We start from the raw sequence: 25,176 nt of genomic DNA on the forward strand, positions 1-25,176 counted from the left end.
TCCCTATATGCGTGTAAGGGCCCGGCCGTGATTGCTCTATCGCGAGAAACATAGAGAGAAAAGAGGCCCAGCCAGGCTGGCCCGTTCCCATGTTGGCAAACATCGCCTTGTTCCCCTCCCAGGGTAACTAGAAGGACTCCGATGTTCTTATGGGGCATTGAGGAAGAGTGCGTGCAGCCAGGTACAGGCGATGCGTGGCACTGGATGAAATCCCTGCCCGCCTCTGTATCGGCGGTCCACGTACAATGTTCAGCGCATGGCAAGATTGGAATGGGTCCCCTAGTGTCGCTTCTCCGACACAACGTGGAGAGAGCGACAGAAGGGGAACGTTTGGTTACGTATGTAACCTCCGTTCCCCGAGGGAGGGAACGACACGTTGTGTCTTTCCTCCGCCATGTCACTGAACCGAGCCACTGTTGTGGCCGGACCATTTCGGTCCCCTCGGGGAACGGAGGTTACATACGTAACCAAACGATTTCTGCTATAGCATTTTTTATAGCAGAAATTTTTACTTAAAGGAATAGTTCAACCAAAAAGGAGTATACATATTTATAACAAGTTCTTTCTTTAGACATTAAATGACATATTCCAGTTCTGCAGAGAGCCGTAGTGGGCAGTGAAGGCAATTTTCTCAAACAGAGGACCTTGCTGGTGCTGCATGGTAGATTTCATTTAGATTAATTCCTTAGTGGTATTAGTACTTAGAAGTGTAGATTTGCACGATAGGAGAGCACATTGGCTTTGTAAAACCCAATTATCGCCTCAGCCAGATGCCTGTGTGAGTGTATTGGGAATGTGTGCTTTACTAGAGTATTGATTACGTCTGCTTCAGAAATGGCTTAGCGCACACATGCCAGCCGAAGACACAATATCCTGTAACAGAGATGCTTGATCGATTGAATCGATGGGCACTAAGGCGTCTCTTCACCTTAGAGAGAATCACACCTCGTTCGGAATTCCCAGCAACTTCTTGCAAAAGTGACAGATCTAGTTTGTTACCTGTAAATGGGAAAATCTACCCAAAACTAAAATAGAAAGTAAATAAAATCATTATTTTAACAGAATTACAAATTAAAACTGACGTTTCTGGAAAAACTAAATTAAACTTAAATTCATAATTTTGACTGCGGAGCTAACTAAAAATATTTAAATGGCCTGGAATTAATTTTAGTTTTTCATACACAGGATATTATGAAATTTGAGACCTTTGCAATCATTAACAATATTTAAATGAAATCAGTTGATGTATTAGATTTGTCAGCCTAAAACAGTAAAACAAATACTAAATATTATTTTAATTATACTTATAAACACTGAAATAAAAGTAAAACTACCAGTCATAAAGTAAACTAAATTAAAAAGGACAAATTGAAAATAATATAGAAATAAAACTTTATAAAAATACTCTTTTTAATTTTAAGCAAAATAAAAATGATTTAGATATAAATTAATAAAAATTAAAATATTTAAAATAAAAATAAAATAAAAATGATTTATATATATATATATATATATATATATATATATATATGTATGTGTGTGTGTGTGTGTGTGTGTGTGTGTGTGTGTGTTATTTTAATTAAAAGTTAAACTATTCTACTGCAACCATGTGTCTCGTTATATATGATAAACCTGTGTGCGAACATTTTTTAGAAAGAAATCATGAGTCATCAATATTTACACTTTCAGTTGTTCTAAATGAAAGATTTATTATTAATTAAAATTTAGAACCAATTCAATTAATGTGTAGGCAAATATCACAGACTCCTGTTGGCCTTAGAAATATTTTTTTATTTGCATCTAGATATTTTATTATTAGAAATTGAGTTACTATGTAACACTACAATAAATCTTATTTCAGAGTAACACAAATTCTATACATTTGCAGAGAGTGACAAATGGCTATACAGGAGAGGTTGTGCAGAAGGCCCATATATTGAGATTTGGGTGTGAATTATGTTAATTACTAACTGAGGTCACATATTCCCTCCCTCATTCAGAATAATAATGATTATTAACATGTGAATGGGGGAAATAACAAGTTTGTGGGTACGCACTTGTGAATCCACTGAAAATTTAGCATGAGAACCTTTTCTCTACATGATTGTGCATATGAGACAAAGATTCATATAAACTTAGAGGTGACTCCTTGATAAATTGAGAATGAAGATGGAATAAAAAAGCTGTGGGTAGAAAAAGACACAAAAAAAGAAGTTAGATAGAAATATATAGCAGTGTGACTCCAATGCTCCTGTATTTTTCTGTTTGCCCTCTTTCCATCCCCAAGACTCCAGGGTCGCAGATAGCCTAAATTAGTTTCTTCAATGTAATTCTGTGTTTGCAGGGAAGTTCACTTGTCTAAAAAGGCAAGTGGAGCACTAGGGTAAACCTTTAGCCATTTATCACACAGAAATACCATGGTCATCTTATCTCTAAAAGACCAAAAATACATGACAGTTGACAGGTTCTCCATAGCTCTGCCATTGATTTATGGAAGCACAAATAAACTCAGCAATAAAACATCCCTTTTTCAGGACACTGTATTTAACAATTTGTATAAAAATCCAAATAACTTAACAGATATTTTTTGTAAAGGGTTGAAACAATGTTTTTCATGCTTGATCAATGAACCATAAACAATTAATGAACATGCACCTGTGGGCTGGTTATTGTTTAAAAAAATTTGATACAGATACCGATATCTTGACTTCGATACCGGTTATAGGACTATGTCACCACGCACAGAAAAGTTCATTTAACAAGTACTCAAGCATGTACCACTACAAGTTAACTGATTTTGTTTGTTGGTTTGTTTGCTAAACGTTAACCTACCTGTCGGAGTCCCAGTCATAGCGCTGCTGCATTCATCGGTAGTTTTGGAGGAGGACTCGTGTGGTGAGCATGTTCAAGGAAGCTCTGTGGCTGGAGGATGCTGAGAGGATGACTGCATTAGCTCGGTCTTCTTGCAGTCGAAGACGGAGCAACTTTCTGCTCTTAAGTTTATTCCGTGCGCTGTCTTCATCAGATTTGTCGTGTTGCCGGTCTTGGCAACAATTATCTTGTCGCAAATAGTGCATCGCGTGCTGTTGGCATTAAGCCTGGTGAAATGTAGCCACACTTTTGATCTTTTCCACATCTTTTATATCTATATATCTAGAAGGGAGAGGTTATTATGTGAGTATAGGAGACCATAAGTCTGAGTGGACGTCCATGACATGCGGAGTCCCTCAAGGCTCAATTCTTGCGCCACTCCTGTTCAACCTGTATATGCTCCCAATGAGCCAAATAATGAAAAAGAACCAAATAGCTTACCACAGCTATGCAGACGACACACAGGTCTACTTAGCCCTATCACCTAACGATTACAGCCCCATTGACTCCCTGTGCCAATGCATTGATGAAGTTAACAGTTGGATGTGCCAAAACTTTCTTCAGTTAAACAAAGACAAAACTGAAGTCATTGTGTTTGGAAACAAAGATGAAGTTCTCAAGGTGAATGCATACCTTGACGCTAGGGGTCATACAACTAAAAATCAAGTCAGGAATCTTGGTGTGTCTCTAGAGTCAGATCTTAGTTTCAGTAGTCATGTCAAAGCAATAACTAAATCAGCATACTATCATCTGAAAAATATTGCAAGAATTAGATGCTTTGTTTCCAGTCAAGACCTAGAGAAACTTGTGCATGCTTTCATCACCATCAGGGTGGATTATTGTAATGGACTCCTCACTGGCCTTCCCAAAAAGACCATAAGACAGTTACAGCTCATACAGAATGCTGCTGCCAGGATTCTGAGCAGAACCAGAAAATATGAACATATCACACCAGTCCTCAGGTCTTTACACTGGCTCCCAGTTACATTTAGGATTGATTTTAAAGTATTATTACTGGTATATAAATCACTCAATGGGCTAGGACCTCAATATATTGCAGATATGCTCACTGAATATAAACCCAACAGATCACTCAGATCATTAGGTTCACATCAGCTAGAAATACCAAGGGTTCACTCTACGCAAGGAGAGTCTGCTTTTAGCTATTATGCCAGCCGCAGCTGGAACCAGCTTCCAGAAGAGATCAGATGTGCTCCTACAGTAGTCACATTCAAATCCAGACTCAAAACACATCTGTTTAGCTGTGCATTTACTGAATGAGCACTGTGCCACTGTGTGTCCGACTGTTTGTACTGTATTTTATTTTATTTTATTCTAAACTGTTTCAATTATTCTTATTTTTTTATTCTTATTTTAATCTCTTCTATGTAAAGCACTTTGAATTACCATTGTGTATGAAATGTGCTATATAAATAAACTTGCCTTGCCTTGCCTTGCCTTGCCTTGCCTTGCCTTGCCTATGGGTGTTGAGACGCATAATTACTACAGCCTCAAGTGTGAGCCGCGTCTCAGGTCGTAACCGGCATAAACTAGTGTTTTTCCTTGATGCCTAACACAGCCAATCACTGGCACATTTAGATTTGGGCACATCTAGCATGCTACATGCTTTTTACTGACGTTGACGAGACTAACCCCTTAGTATCATTTTTTGATACTCAATAGTTTAGAGGCAATTCAGTCAGTGCCTAAAATGCATCGAACTCGATACCAGCCCTAAGTCGTTAAGACACTAAAGCTTACAGACTGTAGGCAATTAAGGTCACAGTTAGGAAAACTTAGGACACTAAATAGACCTTTCTACTGACTATGAAAAACACCAAAAGAATGATGAACAGGGTCCCTGCTCATCTGCGTGAACGTGCCTTAGGCATGCTGCATGGAGGCATGAGGACTGCAGATGTGTCCAGGGCAATAAATTGCAATGTCCGTACTGTGAGACGCCTAAGACAGTGCTACAGGAAGGATAGCTGATCGTCCTAGCCATGGCAGACCACGTGTAACTACACCTGCACAGGATCGGGACATCCTAATATCACACCTGCGGGACAGGTACAGGATGGCAACAACTGCCCAAGTTACACCAGGAACACACAATCCCTCCATCAGTGCTCAGACTGTCCACAATAGGCTGAGAGCGGCTGGACTGAGGGCTTGTAGGCCTGTTGTAAGGCAGGCCCTTACCAGACATCACCGGCAACAACGTCGCTTATGGGCACAAATCCATCTTCGCTGGACCAGACAGTGCCAAAAGTGCTCTTCGCTGATGAGTCACGGTTTTGTCTCAGCATGGGGGATGGTCGGACTTGTGTTTATCATCAAAGGCTCCAACAGGACAACGACCCTAAGCACACAGCCAAGATAACAAAGGAGTGGCTACGGGACAACTCTGTGAATGTCCTTGAGTGGCCCAGCTAGAGCCCAGACTTGAACCCGACTGAACATCTCTGGAGAGATCTGAAAATGGCTGTGCACCGATACTCCCCATCCAACCTGATGGAGCTTGAGAGGTCCTGCAAAGAAGAATGGGAGAATCTGCCCAAAAATAGGTGTGCCAAGCTTGTAGCATCATACACAAAAAGACTGTAATTTGTTCCAAAGGTGTACTTATGTACAAATTATTTTTTTTTTTCACATTTTTTATTTTTGGATTTCAAGCAATCTTCTTTCACGTTGTCATTATGGGGTATTGTTTGTAGAATTGTGAGGAAAATAATGAATGTAATCAATTTTGGAATAAGGCTGTAACATAACAAAATGTGGAAAAAGTGAAGCGCTGTGAATATTTTCTGGATACACTGTATGTCTTAGTTGTTGAATCTTTTTATGTTCATACAAATATTTACACATGTTAAGTTTGCTGAAAATAAAAGCAGTCGAATGTGAGAGTTTATATATTGTGACATGATGACATCCTGGGTCACTAACAACCCTATAAACATTTAGTTATTAAGCAATTGGAAAATATGTGTTGTTTGCAAAATGCTACATAGCTGTTGTTATATTCAAATGCAGCCTTTCAAGTGAACAAGCTGAGGAAATAATGAAATGCCCTCTCATAAAATACCCCCTCTGTAGTAGCATTGGGAATCAGAGCAAATTGGTTTGTTCGGATAATTTATCACTTAGTCGTTTTTCAAAGTCCTTGTGTGAATTTTTATAAATACTTCTGTTTACCACTGTTTTAGATTATATTAAATACATTATTGTGTTTTTTGTGGTCTTTTAATTTACATTTGTGTTCAGTTTGATGTTATCTCTTAATTGAGACCTCTATTTTTGTACCAGAAAAATGCTGTCTAATCTGATTAATTATGTAATTAAAATATACTGCACATTGAAAAGCTTACCGTAATTTCCGGACTATTGAGCGCACCTGAATATAAGCCGCACCCACTGATTTTTAAATAAAATATTATTTTGAACATAAATAAGCCGCACCTGTCTATAAGCCGCAGGTGCCTACCGGTACATTGAAACAAATGAACTTTACTCAGGCTTTAACGAAACACGGCTTGTAACAAAAATAAATAGGCTTTAACGAAACACGGTGTGGCAGCGGGGCGTGGTCAAGCGCCCGTCTGGGAGAGAAAAGCGTTAAGAGCTTACACCTGAGCTAAATTATGTCTAACACCGGTGTCTAATTTCAGTAAGCATGGGGAGAGCGGCATAAAAGGCAGCAGCCACAGAGCTGAGAGAGTGACACACGTCAGTCTAGTGTTGGCGCATAGAAGAATTGAGAAACTTTATAAAATTGATTGTAAACATTGCTGTGGCCATTAAAAGCCTTACCTGGAACGTCAAGTGCCCTGCTGAAAACTGTCACACTGGTGCCCGTGTGACAGTTTTCCCAAGAAGGACACGTGAAGCAGGGCACTTGAAATTAGACACCGGTGTTAGACATAATTTAGTGCAGGTGTAAGCGCCCTTACAGCTTTTCTCTCCCAGACGGGCGCTTGACCACGCCCCCACTGCCACACACGGCTTGTAATAAAACATTTGCAGTAAACAGTAGCCTACCAAGAAAGTCATTGGTCACTATCTTCCTCGTCCTGTGCACTGAAACCACTGAAGTCATCTCCTTCGGTGTCGGAGTTGAGTCAATTCCTCACGCTGCTGTTTCCAACGTCTTATCATCGACTCATTAAGACCAAGCTCCCGTGCAGCAGCTCTATTTCCTTTTCCAACAGCCAGATCAATCGCCTTCAACTTGAAAGCAGCATCATATGCGTTTCTCCATGTCTTTGCCATGGTGAGGGTGACAAAATTACTACCGTAATCAGAATTATGGGAAGTTTAAGCGCGCTCGATTTAATCTAAACACTAAACAAAAAAAGTTGTTTTGACCTTAACCCGTTCGGCAATTTCAATTGGTCTAATGAAAGCTTCACACCGCCAAAAAACTGAGCACGTCACAGAATGTTTTTTTAATTTTTTTTATATAAAATTTGAAAGCAGGAAAAATCCATATATTAGCCGCGTCATTGTATAAGCCGCGAGGTTCAAAGCGTGGGAAAAAAGTTGCGGCTTATAGTCCGGAAATTACGGTAATTGTCATTAGCCGTTTTGATTGTAAATTGTGTAGCCAACTATTTCTTCAAAGCAAACTTGAATGATGTTTGCAACCCAATATACTTCCTTAATGTGGCATTTTTCCAAATTAAACAGAATTTTCAATGTCAAAAAATGTAGGGTGAAATAGGTCTGAAAAAGAAGAAATGCTGATGTCATCCTAAACTGAACTTGTGTCAGAGTCCGAGCAAGTTTTTATGTTTTGGTGAAAGAAACCAAATATCTGTGTTCCTTTAATGATGCATTCAAGTCATTTCGGAATGATCGTAGAGTTGAAGAGTTGAAACTCAGGTTCCCCTTCTGTCGCTCTCTCCACGTTGTGTCAGAGAAGCGACACTAGGGGTCTCTCTTGAGCGCCGATATTCACCTCTGAACTATGAAAAAAGGCCAATGAGAGTTGGCAACCAGTATTTGCATGTCCGCCCCGGACATACGGGTATTTAAGCGGCGCAAATACGGGAGTTCATTCAGAAAATTTCTTCGGAGCCGATGGTCGTGTTTGCAGACTGCTGCGTTTTACACACCGAGTTCCTGCTATCCTCTGCTGCATGCTGTTGGATTCTACGGCGCACAACAGTGGCTTTCTCCTGTTTGCACGGCTGTGCACTTCCTGCCCGTGAGCGCAGACAGTTGCAGATAAGTAAGATCTCTCACGAGTTCTTTCATTCATAAAAGAGTGATTTTATTTAAGAGTAATTTCCTCTAAAAGAGCAAAAAACACAGCGGCGTTGAACGTCCTTTTAAGGACGCGTCTTTATAAAGATGCCTTTCCGCCCGTGTTGTTCCTGGATGCGGTAGAGTACTCTCCGCTTCCGACGGCCACAGGCGTTGTCTCGTGTGTCTGGGCAGTGATCACACTGAGGCTGCGTTTGTGGATGGTTCATGTTCTCATTGCGAGAACATGACCATGACAACGTTGCGGTCGCGGCTTGCTTACAACCGTAAGCAAGCCGCCCTCTGCGTCGCTCCTTCCCACGGGATTGAGGATGATGCAGCTGGCGATGGAGGCGATTCGGGGATGGCAGCGGGTGCAGCTCCGCTGGGTAAGCCCCCTCTGACCACCCACGCCCCGGCACGCTCATTGACTCCCGTCCCCGCTCGAGGTGGCGGCGACTCGCCTCACAGCCAGTCTGCCTACCCTCTTGCGATGGAAGCAGATGAGTTCGCCGCGACATCGGAGGGCGTGGGTTCTGATGCTGAGGGCTCCTCTGGGCTGCCGCCTTCGGGCTTGCACACCCAGGAGGAGGCAGACGCACAGATGTCCGATATGCTTTCCCGGGCAGCCAACAGCGTGGGCCTGGATTGGAACCCTCCATCCTCTCCACTGCCATCACGGCTGGACGATTGGTTCTTGGGCGTGGGGTGCCGCTCACAGCCTCGCCCCCCCGGTTCCTTTCTTCCCGGAGGTGCATGATGAGCTGACGTCTTCATGGAGAGCACCCCTCTCCACTCGTCGCACCGCCACCTGCTCATCCGCCCTCGCCACCCTCGACGGCGGAGCGCGCCACGGGTACACGGAGATCCCCCAGGTGGATAGAGTTGTTGCGCTCCACTTATGTCCCGGAAGCACTACCACCTGGCGGGGCCGCCCTGTACTCCCTTCCCGGTCCTGTAGAGCAACATTCTCGCTCACCGCGAAGGCCTACAGCGCTACCGGACGCGCCGCTTCCGCCCTGCATGCCATGGCTCTCCTGCAGGTCCACCAAGCCAAGGCACTTCGCAACATGCACGGGGGTGGCCCTGATCCCAACACGCTGCAGGAACTGCACTCAGCGACCGACCTCGCCCTGAGAGCGACGAAGGTCACAGCGCAGGCACTCGGGCAGGCGATGGCCACTCTGGTGGTCCAGGAACGTCAGCAATGGCTGGACTTGGTTGAGATGCGTGAAGCTGACAAGACTCGCTTCCTCAACACCCTTGTCTCCCAGTTCGGCCTCTTCGGCGACACTGTTGAGGACTTTGCCCAGCAGTTCTCCCTGGTGAAGAAGCAGACGGAGGCCATTTCGCACATCATGCCGCGCCGCAAGCTTGCCGCCACGGCTCAGACCCCACCTGCTCGCCGAGGGCGTCCTCCCGCGGCCAGAAGACCTTCTGCTCCGCCCTAACCTGGGCCCAGCTCTCAGCCCCGGCGTCGAGCAAACCGCAGGAAGTGTACGCCCCCTGCCTCACGGACCCCTTCGAGGACCTGGAAGGCTCCCAAGCGTCCCTGAGACAGCGGACCCAGAGGACGAGAAGTTAGCTCTGGAGGTGGTAATACTGCTCCGTCCCCCGGTGGAGGGCCGGGAGGAGAATCTTTAGTTTTTTCATTTGCCGCAGCCCCCGTCCCAAATTCTCAATAAAAGAGCTATTTCCTTTACCTCTGGGTCACATGGCCCGCAAATGCCGTTCTCACGGCACTTGCTTTCAGGCCTCAACAGTCTCGGCGCCCAGGATGCGATGCTCCCGCCCTCAGCCCCACGACTGTCCCCGGCCGGCCGGTTCAGACGAGTCCAGAGGACGCCAGCATCAGACCTCCTCCTCAGTCACGAACCCGCCCCCTGCCGGGTGCGCGGAACAAGGTAAGTGCTTTGAGTTTATTCTCAGCACCAGAGCCTCGGGACGCCACAGCGCCTCCTGACGCCGCGTTACCTGTTCCGCACCGCTGCGAAGCCCCACCGGGTACGTCCAAAATACTCGTCCCCTTGGTGCCCCTAGCACGGAGCTTAGAGGCATGGCTTTCACTGCCCAGCTCGTCACGGTGGCTGCACCGGACCATCCGACCCGGTTACGCAATTCAGTTTGCCAGGTCTCCGCCCCCCTTCATGGGCGTTCGTTCCTCCGCAGTGCACGGCGAACATGCCCACTCCCTGCACGAGGAAATCGCCTCCCTTCTAATCAAGGACGCGATAGAGCCTGTCCCTCCGACCGAAACGAAGAAGGGTTTCTACAGCCCTTACTTCGTTGTACCCAAGAAAGGCGGCGGCGTACGACCGATCTTGGACCTGCGAGTTTTCAATCAGACCTTGTCCAAACTCCCGTTCAAAATGCTTACCCAGAAACAAATTTTATCTGGCGTCCGGCATCTAGATTGGTTCGCAGTGGTAGACCTAAAGGACGCGTACTTCCACGTCTCAATTCGCCCTCGACATCGACCCTTTCTACGGTTCGCGTTCGACGGCCAGGTGTATCAGTACAAGGTCCTCCCCTTCGGCCTGTCTCTGTCCCCTCGCGTCTTCACGAAGGTAGCAGAGGTGGCTCTTGCCCCGCTACGAGGAGCGGGCATACGCATACTCAATTACCTCGACGATTGGCTCATTTTGGCCTCCTCGCAGGAATTACTATGCGCACACAGAGACCAGGTGCTCGAGCACCTTGGCCGTTTAGGGTTTCAGGTCAACTGGGAAAAGAGCAAGCTCACCCCAGTCCAGAGCATCTCTTTTCTCAGTTTGGAGTTAGACTCAGTCTCAATGACAGCACGTCTCTCCAACGAGCGTGCTCAGTCAGTGCTGGAATGCCTCGCTTCTTTCGAACCAGGCACCGTGGTCCCTTTGAAACGTTTCCAACGGCTCCTGGGGCATATGGCATCCTCCGCGGCGGCCGCGCCACTGGGGTTGATGCATATGAGACCACTTCAGCATTGGCTCCAGACTCGAGTCCCGAGATGAGCATGGCGCCACGGCATGCACAGCGTGGAAGTTACCCCTGCCTGCCGCCAAACCTTCAAACCCTGGACAGACCTCTGCTTTCTACGGGCAGGAGTACCCTTTCAGCAGGTGTCCCGTCGCGTTCTGGTTACAACCGACGCCTCCAAATTGGGTTGGGGCGCTGTGTGCAACGGGCACGCAGCCGCAGGCCGGTGGAACCAAGGCCCGCTGCGCTGGCACATCAACTGCCTAGAGCTGCTGGCCGTTTCTCTTGCCCTGAAGAAATTTCTTCCATTGATTCATGGCAAGCACATCCTAGTCAGGACAGACAGCACCACGATGGTGGCCTACATAAATCGCCAAGGCGGAGTACGCTCCCTCCACATGTCACAGCTCGCCCGTCGTCTCCTCCTTTGGAGTCAGCAGCGACTGGAGTCACTGCGTGCCACTCACAACCCCGGCAACCTCAATGTGATAGCGGACGCGCTGTCAAGACAAAACTTGCCCGGCGGAGAGTGGAGGCTCCACCCCCAATCGGTCCAGCTGATTTGGGACAGGTTCGGCAAGGCCCAGGTAGACCTGTTTGCCTCCCAGGAAACCTCCCACTGTCTGCTCTGGTATGCCCTCACAGAGGCTCCCCTTGGGACAGATGCTCTGGCACACAGCTGGCCCGCGGGGCTGCTCAAGTACGCTTTTCCCCCAGTGAGCCTTCTTGCACAGGTGCTATGCAAGGTCAGGGAGGACAAGGAACAAGTCACTCTGGTGGCCCCCTACTGGCCCAACCGGACTTCGTTTTCGGATCTCACGCTCCTCATGACAGCCCCTCCCTGGCGAATTCCCCTGAGGAATTACCTTCTTTCTCAGGGACGGGGCACGCTCTGGCATCCACATCTCCACGTCTGGTCCCTGGATGGGACGCGGAGGATCTAGCCGGCCTACCTTCAGCCGTCATAGACACTATTAACCAAGCCCGAGCCCCTTCAACCAGGCATCTTTACGCCCTGAAGTGGCGTCTGTTCGCGGACTGGTGTTCTTCCCGAGCCGAAGACCCGCAGAAGTGCGCATTTAGGTCAGTGCTCGTGTTTCTTCAGGAGAGGCTGGAGAGGAGGCTGTCCCCCTCCACCCTCAAGGTGTATGTTGCCGCTATCGCGGCCCACCACGACACGGTAGACAGCAAGTCTCTTGGTAAGCACGACTTAATCGTCAGGTTCCTAAAAGGTGCCCGGAGGATGACTCCCTCCCGGCCTAACCTGTTTTCCTCCTGGGATCTCTCGGTCATCCTTATGGGACTCCAGAGACCCCCCTTCGAGCCGCTTGACTCAGTTGGACTCAGGGCCCTCTCTCTCAAGACCGCCCTGCTGATCGTGCTCGCTTCCATCAAGAGGGTCGGGGACCTGCATGCGTTCTCTGTTAGCGACACTTGCCTGGAGTTCGGTCCGGCGGACACTTTCGTGATCCTAAGACCACGACCGGGCTACGTGCCCAAGGATCCTACCACACCCTTCAGGGATCAGGTGGTGAACCTGCAAGCGCTGCCCCGGGAGGAGGCAGACCCAGCCCTTTCACTGCTGTGTCCAGTACGTGCCTTACGTATTTACCTGGACCGCACACAGAGCACCAGATGCTCTGAGCAGCTCTTCGTCTGCTTTGGGGGACAGCAGAAAGGGAATGCTGTCTCCAAGCAGAGACTCGCCCACTGGATTGTCGACGCCATTTCCTGGCTTATCACACCCAGGCCGTGCCCCCTTTCGTGGGTCCGAGCCCACTCCACCAGGAGTGTTGCATCCTCGTGGGCACTGGCTAGGGGCATTGCCCTAGCAGACATTTGTAGAGCAGCGGGCTGGGCAACACCTAACACTTTTGCGAGATTCTACAATCTCCGAGTTGAGTCAGTATCGTCCCGTGTTCTCTCAGGTACCGAGCCCGTAGAACTCGGTGGCACGATCTGACCGGGTGAATCACTTGCACCCAGCGCCCTTCCCCCTAACCAGGGGAAACAGTGCGCCTTCTTTCCCAGGAGATCCCAGGTTTGGGACACTGGTTGACTCCTCCCTAGCCCTCGTGGGTCGCAGTTCTGCGGAGGAACTCGCCGACCCAAACCACTGCGGGTACCACTAGCTAACCTGTACTGGTATAGGGGCCCCACAGGTAAGGCCTCCTGTTCGGACTCCCCCTGTGTGTAAAACCACAGTTCTGTCCCCTCACGAGAGTTGACTCCGTGTTTTCCTTAGGCAGTTACAGCTGCCTCAGGTGCCGTGCTGTATGCTTCCCCCCTCTGCGAGGCTGGATCTACCACCGCACTACTGTTCCGCATAAGACCTAAGTATAGGCCATGCGATGTATTTGCCACTCAAAATTTGCCTCCCCTCCCGGGTAGGTGTGGCCTCCGCAGGGTCTTCTCCGCCCTAATAAGGGCTAAGACCTCCTTCCCTCAATGCGTGTAAGGGCCCGGCGTAGTTGCTCTATGCAGAAACTACGCATAGAGCAACTACGGCCGGGGCCCTTACACGCATTGAGAAACTACGCATAGATGCTCTATGCTCTATATTATCCCCTCCAGGGTAGCGATAAGGAATCCTGATGGCTTAAATGGGGCATTGGGGAAGAGTGCGTGCAGCCTGATACAGTTGGTCATTCTGCACGTAGGAATACCTGCTCGCTCCTGTATCAGCGGATCACGCATACGGCTCAGCGCATGGCTCTTTTAAGTGGACCCCTAGTGTCGCTTCTCTGACACAGCGTGGAGAGAGCGACAGAAGGAGAACGTCTAGGTTATGTATGTAACCTCCGTTCCCCGATGGAGGAAACGAGACGTTGTGTCTCCCCTGCCACGTCGCTGAGCCGAGCCCCTGTTGTGGCCGGACCTTTTCCGGCTCCTCAGAAAAATCCTGAATGAACTCCCGTATTTGCACCACTTAAATACCCGTATGTCCGGGGGCGGGACATGCAAATACTTGTTGCCAACTCTCATTGGCCTTTTTTCATAGTTCAGAGGTGAATATCGGCGCTCAAGAGAGACCCCTAGTGTCGCTTCTCTGACACAACGTCTCGTTCCCTCCATCGGGGAACGGAGGTTACATACGTAACCTAGACGATTTTCTTTAAGCCCCAACTTTCGAAGTTCTGGACATGTCAATTTAAGAGTCTTTGTGGAAGCGAATTGACATAAATTGGTAATTGTACCATCAACATTCTCAATTACTTCGATGACTCTTGCCAGAAAACACCACTTATTTAGTCATTTCTGAGTCGATTTTGATCAAATACACAGATATAGCATCAATTACACATATCCTCTTCATTTCATTACAGTAGCACTAAAAAAATCTTCCTATGTTTTTCAGTAAGTGAAAGAGAGAGAGAAATACGAACTTGCCCAACACATCCATTTTCCAACCAAAATCACTTTAACACTCATCACACCGTAATTACGACTTCCGAGCTTGCAAGATTGAGTTACCATGGAGGATTTGAAGCATATGTGCTAGATGTCGACCAATATGTCGGTTATATATTGTATCGGTTTTACAGATATATCGGCACCGATTATTGGTTTTTATATTGAGTCCCTGGTGTATTTGGGACTTGTTCATTTAAGTCACGCGTTATGCAACAAAGATTATTTGCGTATTGCCTCTATACCTGTATCTGTCACAGTAAGAAAAGACTTTTTTTTTTTACATAAAAGAAACTATTTTAAAAAGTAATTAAATACTATCAGTAGATTCATTGGTTATCAGCCTTTTCCACAAGCTTAGTTATCATATCAGAAAAATTCACTATCGTTGACCTCTAGGACGCGCTGCATAAGACAGGGAACTCGTATCAAGGAAGTAAACAGGGTCAATATTGAGTTCATGCGAACCTTGACTGTGTCATAACTATAAATTGTTGCTTGTAACTTGCCGTTTCAAAGTAGCTTCTTCAGCTTTGCTAGTTTGTGACCAAGTTTCAAGTCTTGGTCATAATCTCAGCTGTCAAGAGAACACAAAAGGCTGAGCTGAGATCAGTTAAGGTACTTTAATACCAGCATTTTCTCTTTATTCTCATTAGCTGGTGGATGTTCTGTGGAGTTTATGCAGAAAGATGAGTCATCTATGTAAATATGAATGTTCTTCTCTGTATAATAGCTGTTATGTTTTGCTATCCCTTCCACTGCTCTGCAGGGAAACAGTGCTGGGATGGAATAACTGTATGTGTCTCTCTTTGGGCTTATTTCTAATCTTCCTTGTCTCCTTTGATCCATCTTTTCCTTTGCAAGTTTTCCCTAACAAGCTGTGATTTCTATTAGACTCAAGTGCACCGATGCAAGTGCCCACGTAAAAGGAACTTTCCACCAAATGATTTCTTTTACCATTGCGTTTGAATGTTTTTTCTGCAGTCACATTCGAGTGGAAATGTACTGTAGCTTTCGTCTCTGGAGGCAAACATAAACAGTGTTAGGGAAGCTGCTTTGAAACTGTTGCTTTTCAAACTACAGGCTACACATCATTTAAAGATTATATTGTAATTCTATTTGATGTTAAAGTACTATTCCTATCACAGTTTAGTATGCAGAGACGGACTAATGTATAAGCAGAAATTGATTTCCATCGAAGCCATTTTAAAAAACTATTCCCTGAAAAATGGCTCAACTAATGATGTGAGTTTGGGTAGGGACTTTCTGTTTGGCACGACCAATGGCAGAGGGAGTGTTCGGGAGACAACATTTTGCAACATGTTTAGTGATGCTGTTGGCTCAGATATTACACATCAATAACAAAAACTAGAACATAAAACATAAAAAGATTTTGGAGGGATCAATAATCTAGAGATCAATGTGTGAAATATTTATTTAATAATTAGAGCCATGTTTATCTGACACAAAATATATTCGGTTCTCTACTAGGTTGACAGTATTAATCAGCATTTGAAAGGATACATTTACATATTCCATATATACATACCTTTGTTTGTATACAGTTTATGCACACATTGTGACATCATGGGTAAAATTAGAATTTTAAAATGAATAAAAATGTAAAACACTTATTTCAAACAATAATAATAACAATCTTTAACATTACAAACTTTAAAAAAAAACGAATGCATCATTGGTAAACTAAAGTATCAGTTTCTTTAAAAAAAAAAACAATGTCTTGGTGTTCCAAAACTAAAAAAATATCAGTGTCACAATCTATGATGCTACCCATTGCAAAAAGTAGCTTGTTACCAAAAAAGCTACTTTAAAAAAAACACCTTAGCTACTGACAGGCTACTGAAAAATGTAGATAAGTTAGTAGTATAGCTTACATTGTTTGTTTTAGTTAGTTACTCCCCGACATTGGGACATACAAGCACACACATATGCAAACACACAGTGCATCTTTGTCCTATAATCCCCACGAGAGAGCTAGTTGTGTTTGGCAGCAGAGGTAATTAGAATTGGCTGAGTCACATGTGTGTTTATGCTGACGGCCACACAAGGTGTGTTTCACAGTAAACACACTCCTGTTGGCGAAGAGAGGGGTATGTGTGGGTACATCTGCAGAACTTTGGTGTGTGTGTGTGCAGAATGAAAGATGTCTTTGAGGGCAGCAGGGATCCAGGGGGCATTATAATTCATTACAGCGATGTGTGATGTGCACAGAAGCTTTAGAGAGGGGGAGAGAGATGCCACACATGACAATTAAAGTAAGGCATGCTGGGATGGAATACTGGAGGTTTCATTTGAATTACTGTAGCAGCAGCAGCACTCATTACTGGTGTGGAAATCAGTGTGCTCACATGCACAGGGGCAGCACTGCAAACTATGGGAAACAATGTAAAACTGCAAAAGCTTAAGGTTTATTGGTGAAAAAACACATGCTGTTCGGACCAAATGCGTTTTTGCACTAATAAAGCTAGATGCAGGACAACAAATGGAACAAAACGCAGGAGATGTGCTTTGAAAAGTTTTTAAAAGTTCATGTTTTTTTTGTTTTTTTTTTTACCTGACACAGTGTCTACAAAGAATTGTACAATAGAAAAACAGTGCAGACAGATGCAAAAAAGCGTCTGGTGTGAGCTACCCCTTAAGAAGCCATATATTGTACTTCTTGTGAAATCACAGAAGGACAGGTGTGATGTGAGTAGTACGAAATGCTAAATAAACAACAATGATACTCTGTAGTGGTCAAAGACGTCCATGTTGTGCATGTTTACTTTGAAGAACTATGAGAAACCTGTGCAAAGAGATGCAAAAACATGTTTGGTGTGAGCGACACCTTAATGTGCCAATATACATTTCTTCTAGTGAAATCAAAGAACAAATGGTTATGACGGCATTAACAAAATCTGGCCAAAAAAAATGTGTTTTTTTGTGCATTTGTTGCGATGTTTCAAAACAGTGCCTTGCTTTTATAGGTTGACATTCTTTTTAGCCAGACACAAAATCTAAAGAATGTTGCGTTCCTGCGTAAGATGCTGAAAAACAGCAAGTTGCAGAGGTTTACATGGCAAAACAATTCTAAAACAGCCGCAATATACACTGAGCTAAAATCGAAGATCAAACAGGTATGACGTCATTTAGACCAAAATCTACCCAAAAAAGGAAGGTGTTTTTACTTTTTTTCAGAGCGGTGCTCCGAAACAGCTTGCCTGAAATATGGTAATTTAATTTCTAAATATGCAACTATCGGTCTTGGGATTTTGTTATTCAATAGATGAATACATAGATCAGTATAAAAATAAAATGCAATAAAAGATGTGAGAGGGGAGACAAGAGTAGCGGAAACACCGACACAATTATTGACAGGTTCTGTATATTAAAAAATAGCAAACTCAGTAATTCATACAGTGACAACCACAAACTCTCCGCTCCAGCAGCGGGAACCCGTAATGAGCCTGCGCTCCCGTGAAAGAGATGACACCGTTCACGAACCCCCCTTTCCCATCACACAACCCAGCCATGAAACAGTTTATATAGGAAGGAAACACAGTGCGCACAGGTGCGCCCAATCAACAATCAGCACACCTGGTTTCCCCACACCTGAGAGCGATTAAGAGAGAGGAAGAGAAAGAGAAAAAGACAACACACACACACACACACTACATACTCACAAATAATAAGGTTGAGAAGGCCATCGCCTTCTCAAGAAAAGGGCGCGAGCTGCGGCAAATCTGCTGACACAAAATGACACTGATAAAAGCTGCAACAATCAATTATCATAACATTCAAAATAACACATTCCAGCACCTGATCACGAGTCAAAACACACACGGATGAAATAGAAACTCCAACTCAAGAACTGGAGATGTTTCATCTGGATTATACACATGCCTGACGAAAGCTATTTCAAAAAGTGGAGAGGACACGTCTCGCCCATCTCAACCCATAACTGACAGTGATGTATCGAATAATTATTGAGTGAATACTTGCAAACAACTGAGAAATTCATCTTTTACCTCTTTCTTTCCATGTATTTGTCCATGTGGTCATTGTTGTTGAGGAAATAAGATCATCAATCCGCGATAGCCCAAACACTGTACACATGCTGCAGTAGTAGGTAGGCGATTGGTTGATGTTGTGATTGGCCGCTGCTGTAAACAATCACGGGATTGGTTGCGGCTGTAATCAGTCATGCTAAGGGTCTGCAGCCATTTTTGCATTTGGTGAGAGTTGAGACAGTTTGACATGATTAAACCCCTACACAATGTCAAAATCAACGATAATATACTTACATTTATATTTAAAACATTTGGATACTTATGCAGGAGTGGCAGATGGGGTGGCAATGCTTTTTCTTAGGGTGGCATTTGCCACTTCATGCCATGCCAGTAGTTCTGCCCCTGTCTGGATCAAAGTGATGCTGTATAGTCCTGGCAGGGTGTATCAACCGCAAGATCAGAATTGCAGATGCAAATTGTGTTCAGCAGCGATATTTGTGGTCATGTTTGCGCCGTTGACTGCATAATTTGCATCTGCATAATTTCTTTAGTGAATCAGAGTGTGTGCAAAAAAACTGTGCTTTTACCGAATGCAAATCATTCTTAGTGAATCTGCCGCTCAGTGTTCAGGAGCATCATAATCCTTCAGGTGAGCACATATGGGGATGTGTGTTTGTGCATCATGTTCCATGTACTTCTTATATTATGTTGAGTTCTGGCTCGTTTGAATCGGGATAATGAGATAAAAAATATAAATTTTTAATGAGATAAAAATCTCATCTTTTTAATGGTTTTACCAACTCTAAATATAAATATTTTGATAACAAATTTGAAAATGATGAGGATGAAACAGTTATTATTTGTCAGCAAATTAAAATACATTATTTAAGAATTGGTAGGATCAGCTATAAGCATTGTAAAGTCCAGATTTTATTCTTAAAATTAACACCTATTTTGTTCAGATCAAGCAAGTGGTTATTCATTTAGTACATAATAATAATTATTATTATTATTATTAATATAATATTTTTTTCAGCATGGAGTGACCCCCACTGGCCTGGTAAACGCTCAGTTCAAATAATCCTATCATTAAAAATATATATTTTTTTAAAATATGTAAAAAAAGGGCTACAAAACTAGTCATAATTACTAAAAAAGAAGTTGGTAAAAATGCAATATCTTGTGATAATATTTGCAATATGAGTGATTTATAAGCAATCTTAGTGGGTTGGTCTTTTTGACCAACACAATTTGACAGCACAAGGGTTAATGCTTTATAAAGGATCCCATTCAGGATAAAGGAATCCTGAATTAAATCAGGTTTGTAAAGTCTGTTTTTTTCTTTGTTTTTAGCTGGGATCCGAATGGAGTGCACCTGGGGAGTTTACCAAGTTCAGATCACAAGCATCCAAAGCTGTGCAGTAAGTACAGATATACACCGACACAGTGTTTAAATCACATACAGTCCCTTTGCACATTTCCTTGTACATTATTATCCATATGCTGCAGCACTGAGGGGCCCCAAGGTTGGCCAAATTAAAAATGGATTTGAACAATGTATACCCAAAGGTCTAAGACTTAAACTTTAATATTTTACCTCTGTTTTGCATGTTAAGCAATGTTATAAATGCAATCTAATGAAAATGTCAGTGGTAAAACACTTTCTTATGACACTTTCACCATTCAAACTGAATTACTGCATTTGAAGTACATACACACCTAGTGCTTGCAATGTTTTGGAAATAAATTCAAAGACAATTGCATTGCTGGAAATTGCATTGTGAGCTTGGGTTTTGTTGTGAGTATTTTGGTAAATTATTATGTTTTACAGAATTTTCTTTTAAATTTAATCAGAATCAGAATGAGCTTTATTGCCAAGTGACGCCCACACGACTCCACATGCCAAAGTGTCCTTGGGCAAGACACTGAACCCCAAGTTGCTCCCAGTGGCAGGCTAGCACCTTACATAGCAGCTCTGACACCATTGGTGTATGAATGTGTGTGTGTGTATGGGTGAATGAAATGCAGCGTAAAGCGCTTTGAATACCGTTAAGGCTTAAAAAGGCGCTATATAAGTGCAGACCATTTTACAATTTATATTTTTTACCAATTTACATATGTACATGAGATATTTAATTACATTATTGCACTATGGGGGAATCCTGGCAGTTTAATTGTTCATGAGTAAAATGGCCTTAGGTTAAAAACTGTTCTTGTGCCTGGATGTCCTGGATGTCCACATGCCAGAAGGCAACAGTTCAAAGAGGGAGTGGGCAGGGTGTGTGGGGTCCAGAGTGATTCTACCTGCATGTTTCCTCACTCTGGAGATGTACAGGTCTTGGAGGGTGGGAAGTTGGGCACCAGTAATCCTCGCAGCAGTCCGGACTGTCCTTTGTAGTTTCTTTCTGTCTTATTTGGAGCCAAACCAGACAATTATAGATGCATATAGGACAGAATCAATGACGGCCGAATAGAACTGTGTCAGCATCTCCTTTTGCAGGTTGAACTTCTTAAGCACAGTAGGAAGCAGGAAAACACTCCAATCAGTGCAGTCAAGGCAGGCTTGTATTTTTATCTCTGGTTCGTTGATCCAGCTCTTTACTGTCCTTACTACAGGCTTAGCTGATTTTAGTTTCTGCTTGTAGGTTGGGAGAAGATGAACCAGACAGTGATCAGAGAGTCCTGAAGCTGCAATTTGGACAGAACAATATGCATCATTTACAGTGGTGTAGCAATGGTCCAATATATTTATTTCTCTGGTGGGGCATGTGATGTGTTGTTTGTATTTTAGCAGTTCATGGGTGAGGTTAGGTTTATGACAATCTCCCAGAATATAGATATTCTATATTGTTGCAAGTAGTTTGAGTGACACAAACACACTTTTGACTTTCAATGCTCATAAGACAAATTACTCATCTTGATATCAAATGCTTTGAAAGATCGTCAACAGATACTATGTAATTCAATTATGTTTAATTTCCTGCATCATTGTCCAATCAAAGGCCTCAATTCCCTCTTTGTAATCAAACCTCCCATGCGTATTGATGCAGTCAATTTACCTGTGATAGTGTTGATTGGGTTGATAATTAGAAATTGCAGCCCTTTATCTGATGGGACATTTAATGATTTCCTTTCCCTGGCCAGCTCAAACAGCTCAGATCACTTTGAGCTGCACAACTATTGTGATTTTGATTAAAATATCATATTGAAAAAGAACAGTGTTGCTTCAAAGATAGAAACCTTTTCCGCTTAAGCAGTATACTAATGGACGATTAGCATATTGTATCCTAAATAGCATGTTAAAGAAAACAAGTTGGCACTCTGTGCTAATGATCCATTAATAATGGCTTTAAATGGATCTGCTGGAATAAGCAGTGGATTTGTTTCCATATATATGTCTGTAAAGTGATCTATTCCTTGGCATTTATCTTGAGTATATTTAATAATGCATAAACTAATCTGAACCCATTTCATGAACCTGAGTGTATAGATAGTAACCACTGAGACACCTTTTTTAGATTTGTTCTAAGTAGGTAATGTTCTGCCTAGATGATTTTGGCATTTATATTTAGGAGTTTTATGTACAGACTGTAAAAATTACAGGATACTGTATGCCAGGGTTGTCAGATGTGATGAAAATCCACACAAACATTTGTTAAAATAATCCAAACAACAACAAATTGAAGTCTTTAATTAGTCCCCAATGAAAGTTGTGAATTCACCCAGTGTGAGTGGCCCCTAAAGGGCAACAAATACGTCTAGTAACATCAAAGAATAAATGAGTGCGATATCATTTAAAACTAAATTTGGCCAAAATAAATGTTTGTTTTTGTGTGTTTTTTTTTTGTTGTTTTTTTTGTGGTGGTGGTTCGAAACAACTTACCAGTGCATTTTTATTACACGTTTTTAAAATATGGTGCCATTTTAAACAAAATCTAGCCAAAAGATGTGATTGAGTTCATTGTGGTCATTCGAAACAGCTTGACGGTTTTTAACCTAACACAGCTTCTAAAAAACGTGCCGCTCCTGTGAGAGATGGCGAAAAAAGTGAGATGTGGCGCAGTGGTCAAAAATGTCCATGTAGCACCTTTACATATTAAAAAGAAGAAAAAAAAACTGTAGGTGAACACAATAATGCATTTGGTGTGAGTGGCCCCTATAGGCAATGTGATGGAACAACATGCCCCTCTGCTTGTCGCAACGTCGTCATCATCGTCCTGCCTCTTTAAAGGCCGTTCTTCAGTCAGTTCCATAAAGGGAGTGGGCTGGAGAGAGGAGGGGCGCAGTGACTATTCCTCCATTTGGCTGCCTGTGATGAGGTCCACCTGAAGTTAATGGAGCCTCCACACCACTGCCTTTAAAAACACAGCACACCTCTACTTGCAGGTCCAGAAACGTTGCGCATATTGAATGCTGCCTTGCCACCCGGACCTGATTCCTTGTAACAATTGCTAAAAAGATGATTTTGAGTTTGTTGTTGTGGTTCAAAACAGTTTTCCAGCAAATTTTTTAAAAGTTGAGAGTCTTTTTAACCTTACGTGAAAACTATGGAAAAACAGTACAGATGAACGAAAAAAACACCTTGCAGGTTGCCAGACTTGGCTCCTAAAGGTGCCAGTATTCTTCTAGCGAAGTCGAAGAATGGTCATGTGTGACTTAATTTTGAACAAAATCTGGCTAAAAGGTTATTTTTAAATCTGTTGTGGCAGTTCACAACAGCTTGCCAGTACGTTTTTAAAAGTCAACGTTCTTGACATAACGTCTAAAAATGCGGCACTCCTGTGTCAGATGCAAAAATCAAGTGTCAGGCACACCAATCAAAGACGTACGTCCAGTGCATGTGGATATATTTGTATTTTTTTAAAGATGATACTGCCACAAGTCTTTTTAGCAAGTCAGGTCACTTGGTAGCCATCTTTGGAACGATCCCAGGCAGCTTTTTATATGTGAACAGGCGGCATTTTAGTGCAGCTCTTATCCCTATTCTTATACTTGAATAGGGAAAGACAGAAATCTCCAGATTATGATCAAAGAACATATTTCAAATCAACAGTATAATCTGACAGCACTGGTATCATAAATTGTGCTTTTTTACCTCAGATTACGCTAAAAAACTAGATTTTCCTGGTTTGAATGGCTAATGCGCATGTGCGTTCTCGAGGTGATTGACAGGCGATGTCTGTATCTAAAAGGTGATTGGCTTTTCTAGATCTTCTGACCTTTGGGCGTCCCAATTCCTCCCATTTATTTTAATAGAAGTGACCCGTCTCTGTGGTACCACAGTGTTTACAGTATAATTTTCAGGGAAATCAGCATAAAAATGGTTTACTTATTGTTGTCTCTGCATAATAAGCTGTGATAGTAGAAAGTATTTTAACACTAAAACAAATACATTAGCTCGATCAAGTTGTATTTAACCTGGAATATCCCTTTAACATCTGTGTTGGTTCATAAGTTTACTACATTGAAAACACTGAACAAATATCTAAATGCAGTTTTTTCAAGGATCATGGCACACCACACGTACTCTTTCACCTTTTGATTTTTCTGCATTATTCATGCGGTGCACTGGTGTGTTAGTGTTTCACCTATTACTGCCCTTGATGCAGGCCTGGACACAGGAAAGTGCACCCTTGGGAGCGATGCCATGATCCGAGACATGAATAGAAACACATTTAACCCTCATTCACCCTCATCCTGCACCATCTGAAGGGGATTTATTATAGACATCTTAGAGAAGATGTTTAGACTCAAAGAGAGACAAAGAGCAGAAAATCACAAAAATAAAAGAACTTTTGCAGTAGCATAGAAACAATCCGAAAGGTGGAAGAGGCATGCATTGACAACCTTAACAGCCTGGGTTGTGAATGTAAATTAGTTCAAATCTGATTTGCTCTAAGACAGGTAAATAAGTGCTAGCTATATAAGGATTAATACTTACTGCTTGCACATTTGTCGATTCATTCAGTTAACTGCAGATGCAACCGGTTAGCAGTGGCTTCTGCCTGGGTCTTAATACTGTAATGTAACGTGTTTTGCTCATAAAATATATTGATTGTTTCCCCAAAAGAAGGGAGACAAACTTTGAAATTCAGTTTGTATAACTGATATTCCCCTGAAGTTCTGCCAATGACAGTTCATTTTAGTCTTTTTGCCCTAAAGAGAATATGGCTGTAAATAAACCAGAAAGGAAAAGGAAGATAAGACAATTTATATGCTTGAGACTGAAACACAACCACCTTCTAAAGCAGAAATCTAACTGATTTGGAATGCATTTTTCCATAGTTTTTTGTGAACGTACAAGACAAATGTCTTTAACCGTTGCTTATCAGCCAACTGTTTTAGCATCTCGCGCAGGAGCGCCGCATTTTGTAGTTGTACTTTGTTGCTGTATATAAGTACAGAAGTACTCAGGTATAAATATTTCACTTTTACTTCACTACATTTTGAAGAGGAAATTATGACTGAACACAGCAATTTGGAATGCCCAATTTCCCAATGCGCTCTAAATCCTGGTGGTGGCGGAGTGACTCGATCCGTGTGGAGAACTGGTGTCTTAACTTGGCCATGCAAGTTAAGCTCATCTGTTTTGATGGCTTTAAGGTTTTTTATTCAACTTTTCAAGTTTGATGGCATCCAATGTTTGCGCACTTCAGAGTCTTAGCAGATACAATACACCTTCTGG

The 25,176-nt window shown here is 43.4% G+C and overlaps 1 protein-coding gene across 1 annotated transcript in view; it reads left to right on the plus strand.

Annotated features, from left to right (window-relative positions):
• LOC127640162 (N-acetyl-beta-glucosaminyl-glycoprotein 4-beta-N-acetylgalactosaminyltransferase 1-like) overlaps positions 1-25,176 on the plus strand; it is a 251,321-nt gene that overhangs the window by 165,822 nt on the left and 60,323 nt on the right. Inside the window, exon 7 of the mRNA XM_052122584.1 lies at positions 19,845-19,912. Coding sequence (XP_051978544.1) covers positions 19,845-19,912 — 68 coding nt within the window. The remainder of the gene's footprint in view (positions 1-19,844; positions 19,913-25,176) is intronic.

The sequence above is a fragment of the Xyrauchen texanus genome, chromosome 49, assembly GCF_025860055.1.
Source record: "Xyrauchen texanus isolate HMW12.3.18 chromosome 49, RBS_HiC_50CHRs, whole genome shotgun sequence".
In the NCBI taxonomy this organism is placed as follows: Eukaryota; Metazoa; Chordata; class Actinopteri; order Cypriniformes; family Catostomidae; genus Xyrauchen; species Xyrauchen texanus.